The 12,460-nt window shown below is 50.0% G+C and overlaps 1 protein-coding gene across 2 annotated transcripts in view; it reads left to right on the forward strand.

The window, feature by feature from the left end:
- The first annotated feature begins 1,466 nt into the window (after positions 1–1,466).
- Positions 1,467–12,460, forward strand: part of SSH1 (slingshot protein phosphatase 1) — a 53,995-nt gene continuing 43,001 nt past the window's right edge. Inside the window, exons 1-2 of one of the 2 annotated variants that reach the window (XM_080976546.1) lie at positions 1,467–2,478; positions 5,956–5,996. In XM_080976546.1, coding sequence (XP_080832672.1) covers positions 2,176–2,478; positions 5,956–5,996 — 344 coding nt within the window. In that variant the 5' untranslated portion in view covers positions 1,467–2,175. Of the gene's footprint in view, positions 2,479–2,878; positions 3,020–5,955; positions 5,997–12,460 lie in introns of those variants that run through there. The other variant, XM_080976548.1, reaches the window with a different exon arrangement.

A 12,460-nucleotide genomic window follows, 5' to 3' on the forward strand; every position in this document is an offset into this window, starting at 1 on the left:
AGGGGGGGAGAAAGAAAAAATATCTGAATATAAGCCGCTCCATTCCTCACTGCTCCTGGCTTCATACTGGGCGTGGGGGGGGGGAGCCACGCTGTGTTGCCAGTGGCCTTTCCCCTTCCTCGCTCTCTCCCTTCCCGGCCTTGGGGAGAGGACGGGGGACTACGTGTGGGGTGGGCGACGCTTTGCCACGCTCCTGGCGCTGTTTGCCCTGTGCTCCTTGTTGTGTACCATAAGGTCACAAATATAAGCCACACTTTAACTTTTCATGGTCAGAATTTGGGGGGAAAGTTCGGCTTATATTCAGGCCAATATGGTACACGTATTCAGTTTGTTTGCATCATTGCATATGGGGATGACTCTACTGGCAACTGAGCTATGATAGCTTTTATAACATTATCATTTTAAAGTTGTTTTGTTTATGCAATAGATTTATATTCAGCTCATAGGTTACCTTAACTTTTCTTGTATCCAAGAATGAACCAAACAACTATGTATTTTTAAAAGTCTGTTCCCAGCATTCTGTCACTGTTCTTTGACCAGGAAACAGAACCATGAGACCAAATGAGGTCTGTGTGCATGGACAAGGCGGGTGCATAAAGAGCTGTATGTGTTTTAATGTATGTGTTATTTATTTATTGTTGTAAGTTGCTTTGAGTTACACTGGTAAAAAAAGTGGCTAACAAATTTAATAAATGCTAGGCATTTGGGCTTGTTTGTGGGAAACTCCTCAACCCAACTAGCTGCAATCGCTACAGCCCTTAGAGGTGAATCCTGCAGGTGAGTCTCTGCCATCAGTTATCTCCTTTGGGATGAGGGAGGAAAGTCGGTCACCTGAGGACCTCAGTGGCTAAGGACTTTGTGGAGACTCAGCAAAGCCGATTACATTAATTACTCTATTACTTGCCTGTCTCTTGCTTTTAGCATTGCAGGCCCCTCACACTTTCACAGCCCAGCAGCTCCTTTGTATCCGTCTTTGGTGTGGTGTGCATGCAGCTGTAGACGCCCAGCCCTCTTGGCACGGACGGTGTTGCTGTGGCATTCTGTACAATGTGCACAATCTGTGCAACTACAAACTCATTGTGGGAAGGTTCTTGAGACCAATTAATGTACTGCACTTTAACCTTCTCTGGGTAATCAAGCTGGTTAAAGGGAGCTATCAGTAGTATTCTACTGAGCTTTCAGTGCATTTTTATGTAGAATGTGAACAAATTATATTGACACACCAAGTTAATGTTACCTGCAAAAGAGGAGACTAAGAGGAGATATGATAGCCATCTTCAAATATCCTGCCACATGGAAGAGGGAACAAGCTTGTTTTCTCCTGCTTTTGGAGGGTATGACTCAAACCAATGGATTCAATTTACAAGAAAGGAGATTTTGACTAAACATCAGGAAGAACTTTCTGACAGTAAGAGCTGTTCAACAGTGGAACGGTCTGCTTTGGGAGGCTGTGGACTCTCCTACCTTGAAGGTCTTTAAGCAGAGGTTGGATGGCCACCTGTCAGGGATGCTATAGCTGAGATTCCTGCATTGCAGGGACTTGGACCATTGGGGTCTCTTCCAACTCCACAATTTTACAATCCTATGATTGTAATCCGGTGCATTCTTCCTAGCCTTAAAGGATATTTTTTTAAAAGGAACAAGTGGTTGAGGTGGGGATTTTTATTGTTGGGGTAACTTTTGGTGGGTTTATTATTATTATATATTAGTTCCTGTGATGTATGCTTTTCTAATTTTTCTTACTTCAATAAAAAAATTCAATAAAAATAACATTAAAATCTTTTCACCTATTCCCATAAAAATTAGAAATAAAATAAAATTCCTTTCACGTTCCCATGAAATAAAAATGAAATAAAAATACTTTCAGCTATCCCAGTGAAGCAAAAAATAAAAATGAAATCCTTTCATATATCCCCATAAAGTAAAATATATGTCTATAGCTGTTTAACTGTTCTTATTTTTATCTGTAAGCTGTCAGGGGGAAAGGTGGGGTATAAACAAACAAACCCCTTTCCTATTAAAAAAAAGGACAAAAATAAAACAAAAATCCTCTCGCATATTCTCGGGGGCGGGGCGGAATCCTCTCACAACTTCCCATATCCGTAATAAAAATAAAAATCTTTTCACGACTTGGCATTCAAAGAGAAACAAAACGTATTCCCAAGCGAATATCAAATGAAAGCCCTGCGGCATCTCTTCCCCCTCCGGAGTGTCAGTCCTCCTCTCGCCTCGCGGATCCCGGGCGCCGCCTGCGCTGCTCCGCCCGCCGGGGGAGGAGGAGGAGGAGGCGGAGGAGGCGGAGGCCTCGCCTGGGAAGCCGCCGCGGGAGGAGCAGGAGGACCAAGGAGAAGAAGAAGAAGAAGCAGAGGAGGAGGAGGAGGAGGAGGAGGCTCCGCCGCCGCCGCCGCCATGGCGCTGGTGACCCTGCAGCGCTCGCCCACCCCCAGCGCCGCCTCCTCCTCGGCCAGCACCAGCGAGGTGAGGGGCTCCTCCTTCGGCCGGCGCCGCCAGACCCCCCCCCCCGCGGGCCTTGCCCGCCGCCGCCGCCGCCGCAGCGCCCGCCCCGCCTCGGCCGGAGCCGGGAGGCCCAGAGCAGCCCCTCCGCGCAGCCTGGCCTCGCTTCGCCAGCCCGGGGGCTTCTCCCGGCCCGCGCCCGCCTGGCTCCGGCCCCCGGGCCCCTCCTCTCCCCGGAGACCCTGCAAGGGGCGCCCGAGCCCCTCGCGGCAGCCGCCCCTTCCCGCGGCCACCAGGCGCCTTCGCGGCCCTTGGGCGACCGGCTTGCAATGCATTGCAGCCCTTAGAAAAGTGGATGTGCGCGAGGGAAGGAAGTGGTAGGACGGATCGCGCCGCTTCACAACCAAGCCGGATGATGTCATATTTACTGTTACGTCGTGAAATGTTTTTATTTTTATTTCTAAACACCCTTAAAACTTGCCTGGAAGTGGAAAACAAAGCCAGAAATGGGGAGAGAAATTTCTAGCCTAGAGAGCTAATTTTCTACTTGTGAGGCTTAGCCCATGTAAGTCGCTGTAGTTAACTGGCCAGCCAAGGGATGCCTCGAACAGCTTAGAACCGAAATTTGGCCCATGGGAGGCGATGTGGAGAGAGTGGGATGGGCAAGAGAAGAACCTAATCTCACCTGGTTCTCTAGAGCAAGTCCATCATCCTGAGATCCAAAAAGCACCCACCATATTCTGCACACTTGGTCTTATTCACCTGATCTGCCACCTGCCACTATATTGTGTGGGTTGTGGGATATTCTCAGATCCAAGCTTTCAGGTTAAAAAACTCATTTTCCACATCCAGGATCTGGTTGACACCCCGCCCCCCCCCCCCCCCCGTCTCCAGGTGGCTCCTGAATAGTTGAAATGTTCTTCATGCCCAAAAAAGTTTGTATGGTTGCATTCCATGGTTAGCTTTGGTGCTAGTCTACCTTCAACAAGGAAAAGACTTGCCTGCTTGTTGAGCTTGATCTGTGGTTTTCATCAGTGCAATCTGTGCATGTTTCCTCAGAAGTAACTCCCACTGTGTTCAATGGGCCTTACTTTCAGGGTGAGTGTGCATAGGAGTCCATGCTTAGTGTGAGCATTTAAAATGTTTCCACCAGTGTACAGAGCTTCAGTTTTAAATGCCCTACATTTGGCAGTTTTGCTGAGAGAAAAACACGAACTCATTGTGATCCCATTTACACAGTAGTATATTGGGAATAATCCTGATTGAAGTTATTGGGATTAAATTTCTGTGCTTGTGAGTGGTGTGTTGGGTTTGTTGCAACTCATTCATGTTTCTTCTCTGCTATCTTTAGGTTGCCTATTGTGTAAGATGCTGGCAGGGGTGGGGGAGCACCTCTCGTGAGCACCTCTTGCCTCTCATCTGTCATTCAAAGTATTCTAGTGATTGGATTTTATTTAGAGCAGCCTAGTGATTGGATTCCAAAAGACAACATGTATTTTTTTAGACAGCTTGCTTTGATCAGAGGAGGATAAAAACGTAACTGGAATGAAATGATATATAGCTGCTTTCTAAAGCTCTTAATTGGTTCATCTGTAAAATTTTAAAGTGCATATAACCAAACCTCCATATAGGTGCCTTTTTGAAATATTAAATGAAGATTTCCTTAATAATACATCCATATTGGTTGCATGTGGTTTACAGGCACTGACCAGCCCCAGTCCTGTTAACGTCAGCAACTAGCGGCCTCCTGTGCCTTAAGACTATTCCTTGGAACCAGCTAGGGTTAGGAAACCTATGAAATCAAAACACAGGCTGCCACTTAGGAAAGGCCATCTATATTTGTTTCCTTTTCAGTCCCTATTCCAGTAAGACACCATCATAATAATAGTAGTAGTAGTATTTATTTATTTATTTATTTATTATACCCCGCCCATCTGGCTGGATTTCCCCAGTCACTATGGGCGGCTCCCAACAGAATATTAAAAACACAACAAAACATCAAACATTAAAAACTTCCCTAAACAGGGCTGCCTTCAGATGTCTTCTAAAAGTTAGATAGATGTTTATTTCCTTGACATCTGATGGGAGGGTGTTCCACAGGCGGGTGCCACCACCGAGAAGGCCCTTTGCCTGGTTCCCTGTAACCTCACTTCTTGCAGTGAGGGAACTGCCAGAAGGCCCTTGGAGCTGGACCTCAGTGTCTAGGCAGAATGATAGGGGGTGGGTATGCTCCTTCAGGTATACTGGGCCGAGGCCATTTAGAGCTTTAAAGGTCAGCACCAACACTTTGAATTGTGCTCGGAAACATATTGGGAGCCAATGTATATCTTTCAGGACCAGTGTTATATGGTCTTGGCGGCCACTCCCAGTCACCAGTCTAGCTGCCTCATTCAGGATTAGTTGTTGTTTCCGGGTCACCTTCAAAGGTAGTCCCACATAGAGTGCATTGCAGTAGTCAAAGTGAGAGCATCCAAAGCATGCACCACTCTGGTGAGACAGTCTGCGGGCAGGTAGGGTCTCAGCCTGCGTACCAGATGGAGCTGATAAACAGCTGCCCTGGACACAGAATTGACCTGCGCCTCCATGGACAGCTGTGAGTCCAGAATGACTCCCAGGCTGTGCACCTGGTCCTTCAGGGGCACAGTTACCCCATTCAGGACCAGGGAGTCCTCCACACCTGTTTGCCCCCTGCCCCCCCCAAAACAGCACAGTGGTACCTCGGGTTAAGAACTTAATTCATTCTGGAGGTCCCTTAACCTGGAACTGTTCTTAACCTGAGGTACCACTTTAGCTAATGGGGCCTCCCGCTGCTGCCGCGCAATTTCTGTTCTCATCCTGAAGCAAAGTTCTTAACCCAAGGTGCTGTTTCTGGCTTAGCCGAGTCTGTAACCTGAAGCGTCTGTAATCTGAAGCGTATGTAACCCAAGGTACCACTGTACTTCTGTCTTGTCAAGATTCAACCTCAATCTGTTAGCCTCTCTCTCTTTTTCCTGTTATCTTCATTAGGTTAATCTGGTGATTAAAGCTTTTTTGGGGGGAAACCAACACATTTTTATTGGGGTCTTTTTACAAATACAATAACCATTAAACACTTGTGATTATAGTTTTCAGCCCTAAAAGAGAGGCAAAGATCTAGTCCTTGTCCCCTGAAACCTGTAACATATTATTTCCCTTTTCATATTATTAAATGAAGCAACAAAGCCAGTGTGATGTTGTGCTGAGGTTGTGAACTCAGCCCTTCAGTCAGTCATGAAGTTTGCTTGGGTGACCTGGCTTCTCTGTCTCCCCAACCTACCTCTCAGGGTTGTTGGGGGGAAATGGGGAAGGGATGGCATATGATGCCCCTCTTAAGCTCCTTAGAGAAAGCATGTGATAATAAGGCAATAAATGTATGCATGCTATTATTTTATTGAAGCTATTTTTAAAACTTGCACGAAAACCTTTTGAATCATATTATTTTGAGCCTTTAATGCTTAATGCTTCTTGCTCTTTCCCCTTCAGCTGGAGGTTGGCAGTGATGACGACCGCAAACTGAACCTGAGGTAAGCAGGATCTATTTAAACCCTTGCTCCAAAAGTTGTTTCTGGCATCCCCTGCCCCCCTCGCTGGTTTATGTGATCCCATATAAGGTCTTGATTCTGTGTGAAGGACTGGGGAGAATGTTCCAATTTCCAGGTGGATGGAAACTGCTGCTGGCTGGGTCCCTCTTACCCACCCCATGTTCATTGGTCTATTACTGCCATTTCTTCCATGTGAACCTTGGATATGAGTGAGGCCCAATATTAAATGTGACATGGGGCATTTAGGAAAAACATACCTTGGTGGTCTTCCATATTTCTCATTTAAACCCAAGTTGTTTCACTGGTGCAGAGGCATGGAGGGATCTGTGACTAATGCACTACACATGCTAATGTTTCATGTGTAACAGCTCAGAGCCCAATTTAAATGTGAAACTGGAATCTTGCTATGGCACATTTTCTTACACATGTAGTGTTGCATTTGAATTGTGTCTGAGCTAGTCTGCTGCAAGCCTGCCATGGTTCAGTGCTGGGTGTACAGAATGTTAGCTTGTCTAGCGCAGAAACTCAATGGGATGGTGGCAAAGGGGCACAGCAGTCTGTTCTTCTACTGCAAGCCCTCTTGGTTTCCATGCGGTACTCTCCGGAGGGGGCTCACCATCCTCTGTGGCCTGTGTGAAAATGCAGTGGGTACTTCCATAGCAGCCAGTTTGGTTTCTACACTGGGCCAGGACAAACAGAGCACCCTCCTGCCAAGATGGAGCCAGACCAGGGCAAGACCAAACCAACTGATTCAAATTAAAAGACTTAAGCATTAGGAAGAACTTTCTGAGGGTAACAGCTGTTTGATAGTGGAACTGTCATGCTCAGAAGGTAGTGGACTCTCCTTCACTGAAGGTTTTTAAAGAGAGACTGGATGGCCACCTGTCAGGGATTCAGGGGGTTGGACTACTCTTGACGTCCCCTCAAATTTGATGATTCTGTGGAAAATACATGCCCATGCACACATAATATTTAAGGAAATAATCTACATATTAAGGGCCGAGGTTTTAGCTCTGATGGCATAGCTTCCTTCTCTGTCTTCTCCTCTAGGATGTCTTTTAGTGCCTTGTGAGTCTTTCTTGTTTTGCATCAATTTTCTCTTTGGTTGTACAACTTATACATGGGTCAGTTGTACCTCAGATGTGATACTAACAGCCAGCGGACTTTGTGCACTTCCAAATTAATTTGGTAATTTTTACAGCATGCCTGTGTGTAAGCCTGTGACTGTCTGTGTTATTTGTTAGGAAATCTGCCTGGTGTTTGGGGTTATCAGTGATAGTTTCCACCTGCCAGGAATCCGTGGTCCAGCTTGAGAGAGAACAATGTGCATCTTGGCTGTTTCTCCAGGCTGTGTGGCTTCACATGCAGACTATCAGGGCAGGGCCTGGACTGTCGCTGGTTGTACTTGAATCCAGACCTGGGAAGGAGCTTTCTAACTGGAACTAGATTAAAGTTTTGCCTTGGAGCTAGAAGAGCAACAGGTTTTTATGTTTTTTTAACCTGTTCTGTTGAACATGCAAGAGCAGACGCTCCTGGGATTAATACCAGACCTGGTCAAGCCAGAGGCTCTGCACTGGCTGCCAGTCTCAGAGCTGATGATGTATTCTGGAATTCCCATTTGTGCCTCTGAGACATGAGCGGTGTTGTTCATAAAGTACCTAAGATTTTCTTTGCACTGTGTGAAGCTAAGAAAACAGGCCAGTATCTTCTTCTTTCATGCTTACAAGCTAATAGGCACAATACAAAAGGGGGGATTTGATTTACCTTTAAAACTCTTCCTGCCTTGGGACTAGCATACTTGAAGGGCCACCTGATTCCATATGTACCTGTACATTAGTGTCTTCAGTTGACAGCCTCTGAGGTAAGATGATTGGCTTCCTGGTGCTGGTGCCTCAGGTGTTTAGACCATTCTGCAGAGAGGTTCCCTTTGCTGATCCTTTGAGTGCCAAGCAAAGACCACTTCATTTCCTCCAGATTTTTGGATATAATTTTAATCCTGTTGCCTGTCTTTTGCTGCTTTTATGTTTTTGTGGCACAGTTCACATGGCACTTTAATCCATAGTTTAAAATAAGTTGTGGTTTAAGGTGATTTGCTCCCCTCCTTTCTTCCTTCAGCATGCCAGGGAAGAAACAAACCAAAGACTGGCTTTGTGTGATGTGTAAACCAGCGGTTGTGGTTTGTTTCCACCTGAAAGGAAACATGAGCAGTACGGCAAGGTTTGTTTGGGGGAAACAAATAATGAGCCCTGATTTGCACTTAATGCAAAGCCAGTATTTGGTTTCTTTCTTCCTGGCATGCTGAAGGAGTGGAAAAGGGGTGAAGCACATGTTCAGCATGTTTACTATAAACCATAGTGTCAAGGCTGCCTCAGGTCTCAGCTCACAAAAGACCAACGCCAATCTCTTCTTATATACAAAAGAGTTTATTGCAGTTCATTGTTTGCTTCATATCCGAGGCGCGCAGCCCCACGTCTGTACGCTTAGACCGTTGAAGTCCCCTCTGAGTCAGTCCCTCCCCTGCACCAGTTTAAGAGCCTTGCGCTGCTCCACCTCTTTCTTTCCTTTTCCTCAGGGTCTTCCTGCCCGCTGGGGTTTCGCCCCTCCTGGATTCCCCTGACGCGCTATCCCCCGACTGCTCTTCCCCCCTCCTGCGGGCTTTAGGACCTGGCCCTTCCTCCGGGCTCCCTGTACTTCCGCGCGCCTCTACATTTGAACTTGGCGCGCGCGCCCAACCTCTAACTTTCCTTTTGACAGTTACACTACTCCCTTCACTACTCCCCTCCCCTTCCGGGAGGGTGGCTTGCTCCGACCTCCCTCCCTTCTCTGCTGCCGGAGCTGCTTCCCCTGATACACTGGAACCTCCACCCCCTTCGCTGCACTCTGGCGGGGAGGCTGGTCCTGACGCCCAGCTGCCACTTTGGGATCCCCCGCTGGCCCCCTGTTCCTGACACGTCCCCCCTGGGGCTCCCCTGGCCTTGACCACTGGCGCCCCCTTCTGGGAATCCTCTGATTCGCTGGAAAGACTCATGGAATCTCTTGAGTCATTGTCATCCTCTTCCTCGCTGTCCTGGGATTCATCCCCATCGCTCTCCATCTCCTCCCTACCCTGTGCCTCTGTCCCTGAACCCCTGACATCCATCCCCCCCTTGAAGCCCCCCCTTCCCCCCTCCCGCTGCTCGGGCGCAGGTTCCGGGAGCTCCGTTGTAGCGGGGTTAGATGCTGGATACAGTTCGTCAACGTCGATCTCCTCTGCTTCCAGTTCAGTGTATGAGTGCTCGAAACCGGGGTCCTCCCCCAACACATCCAAACCCTTCCCTCCCCCTGTTACTTCAGGCGATGCTGCTTGCCAAGGCCCCCTTCGCCACCCCACTTCTGGTTGATCGTCCCACCAATAAGAGCGGTCCGTGTCCACCCCCGAGCACGATCCCCTTGGAGGGCTCGATTCCGGCGTGGTCTCCTCTGCGGAGGAGAACCCCCGGAAGGTGCTGCCTGAAAGTGTGGGCGTAAAAAGCCAGTCGTCAAAATACTCCGCTGGCATGGGCCTGTGTGGGAAGAGTGCATGGAACTCGTCTTTAAGAAGAGGTTCCTCCAGAGCATAATCTGGTACCCAACTGTTGGCGCTGGCCGGGGTACCTTCCCTGGCGAGGAGGTATTCCACTCCCTCCTCCCCCCATCTCGAGTCCAGAATTTCCGTGACCTCGTTGAGCGTCGGGGTCCTCGGTGACTCCCCCCCCCCGGTGACTTTCTACGTGGGTCTGGTGCCGTCCCTGGCTCCTGAAATCTGTGTGGGGCCTTGTAGGGTGTAAGCACCGACCTATGAAAGACCGGGTGCATTCTGGAACCTTCTGGGAGGGTCAACCGAAAAGCTACGGGATTGATCCTGCCCTCAACTTGGTATGGCCCTAGCTGTTTGTGTCCTAGCTTCTTCTTAGCTAACGACTTGGCCGGCACCGCCTGGGCTGCTAACCATACCCAGTCCCCCACCTGGATGTCTTCTCCTGCCCTCCTGTGCCTGTCTGCCTGCACTTTGTAGGCGTGTTTAGCTAGTTCCAAGTGCCGTCGTAGCTCCTCGTGGACCTCCTGCAATTCTGCTGCTAAATGCTCAGCTCCCTGCGACTCCCCCTGCGTCGTTGTCTCCAACGCCGGGAAGGTTCTGGGATGTCGCCCATTGTTGGCGAAGAACGGTGTCACCCCCGTTGATGCGTGCTTCGTGTTGTTGTAGGCAAACTCGGCCATCGGTAAGTAGTCCACCCAAGTTGCAGGCTTTTGATTGGCGTAACATCGCAGGTACTGCTGCATGATGGCGTTGACCCTCTCCGCTTGGCCGTTGGTTTGCGGGTGTCTCGCCGACGCTAAGTTGATCTTGACATTCAGGATGCCCAGGAGTTTCTGCCAGAAACTGGAAATGAATTGGCGACCCCGGTCGGACAGGATGGACCGCGGTAAGCCGTGCACCCGGAACACGTGGTCTATGAACAACTTGGCGGTCTGTTCCGCTGTTGCCACCTTCGCGCAAGGAATGAAGTGCGCCATCTTGGTGAACAGATCTACAACCACAAGCACCGCCGTCTTGCCTCGCGAACTGGGCAGATCAGTAACAAAGTCCAGCGCCACCCTATCCCACGGCTGTAGTGGCGTCTCCAGCGGTTCCAGCAATCCCGCTGGCTTCTTGTGCACTGGCTTGGACCTCTGACAAGTGTCACACCTGGCGACGTAATCCGCGACCTCTCCCCGCATCTGGGGCCACCAAAAGTCTCTGGCTACTAAGTCCGCCGTCTTTTCTTTGCCGAAGTGACCCGCGCTGGGTGCGTCGTGTAACTGCTGTAGAACCTTCGCGCGGAGATCGTCTCCCGGCACGTAGAGAGCACCTTTGCGGGTCAGTAGGCCGTCGCGTATCTGGAATTCGCCGTCCTTTGCTGTCCCTCTTCGCACCTCCTCCATCTTGGATTGTGCGAACGGATCCGTCTTTAGCGCGCGTCGTACCGCGTCCAGGTCCACGGCGGCGGAAGCGCACGCCCACGCTTGCGGTGCGAAAATGTGCCTGGCTGCCACTGGTGCCGCTTCCTCGAGATACTGCGGTTTCCTGGAGAGCGCATCCGCTATGACGTTGTTGTCTCCCGGGATATACTCTATCCTGAAATCGAAATCCGCAAAGAACTCCGCCCATCTTGTGTGCCTCTGGCTCTGGAGCTTCGCCGTGCGCCAATACTCTAGGTTCTTGTGGTCCGTGCGGACCTGCACGGTGTGCTTGGCTCCGATGAGGAAGTGCCGCCACGCCTTGAAAGCCGCGTGGATGGCCAACAACTCCCTGTCCCAGATGGTGTAGTTCTGTTCCGACTTGCTGAGCTTCCGGGAATAGAAAGCGCAGGGCCTCCAGTTCCCTTGCAGATCTTCCTGCAAGAGGACGGCCCCCACTGCTCTGTCAGATGCGTCAGTCTCAACCCGCATGGGCCTGCCGGGATTCACGTGTAGCAGCTGTTCTTCGGATGCGAAGAGGCTTTTAAGTCTCCTGAAGGACTGCTCCGCCTGGTCCGTCCAGGTGAACTTTTTCTTCTTGGAACTGAGGGTGTCCGTGATAGCTGCCGTCTCTTTCGCGAAACCCCTGATGAACTTGCGGTAAAAGTTGGCGAAGCCGACGAACCTCTGGACCTCCTTCCGATTGCGCGGGCTATTCCAGTCCAACACCGCGCGGACTTTGGCGCTGTCCATGGCTAGTCCCTTGTCGGACAGCCGGTAGCCCAGGAAATCCACCTCCGTCACGTCGAACTGGCACTTCTCCAGTTTGGCGTAGAGTCTGTGCTCCCGTAGCCTCTGCAGGACCTCCTTTACGTCTCTCTCGTGAGTCTCCTGCGAGTCTGAGAAGATCAGAATGTTGTCGAGGAAGCATACGCACTTCTTGTAGAGGAGTCCTGCTAGCACGTGGTGCATGAATGCTTGGAAACAGTGGGAGCCATTTTGGAGACCAAACGGCATAACTCTGTATTCATAGGTGCCCAGCGGCGTGAACATGGCCGTCTTCCACTCGTCACCTTCCCTCATGCGTATTAGATTGTATGCTCCGCGTAGATCCAACTTGGTGAAGATCCTCCCCTTCCTCACCGTCGCGAGCAGGTCGTCAATCTTGGGCATGGGGAAGGCCTTGGGCTTTGTCATCGAGTTTATGGCCCTATAGTCCACAATGAGCCGTTTTTGGGGCGTGTCCTTCTTCACGAAAAACACAGGACTGCCCCCCACTGCCTTGGATTCTCGGATGAATCCCCGCTTCAAATTGTGATCTATGAACTCCCTGAGTTCCTGCATCTCATCTTCAGACATGGAATACAGCTTCGCAGTCGGCAGCGTCGCCCCTGGTAGGAGGTCAATTGCACAGTCGTAGGGCTTGTGGGGTGGTAATTGGTCAGCTTCCTTTTCGCAGAAGACCTCCAAAAACCCCTTGTACTTGTGGG

Source organism: Podarcis pityusensis, assembly GCF_964106645.2.
Source record: "Podarcis pityusensis genome assembly, chromosome: 13".
Classification (NCBI taxonomy): domain Eukaryota; kingdom Metazoa; phylum Chordata; class Lepidosauria; order Squamata; family Lacertidae; genus Podarcis; species Podarcis pityusensis.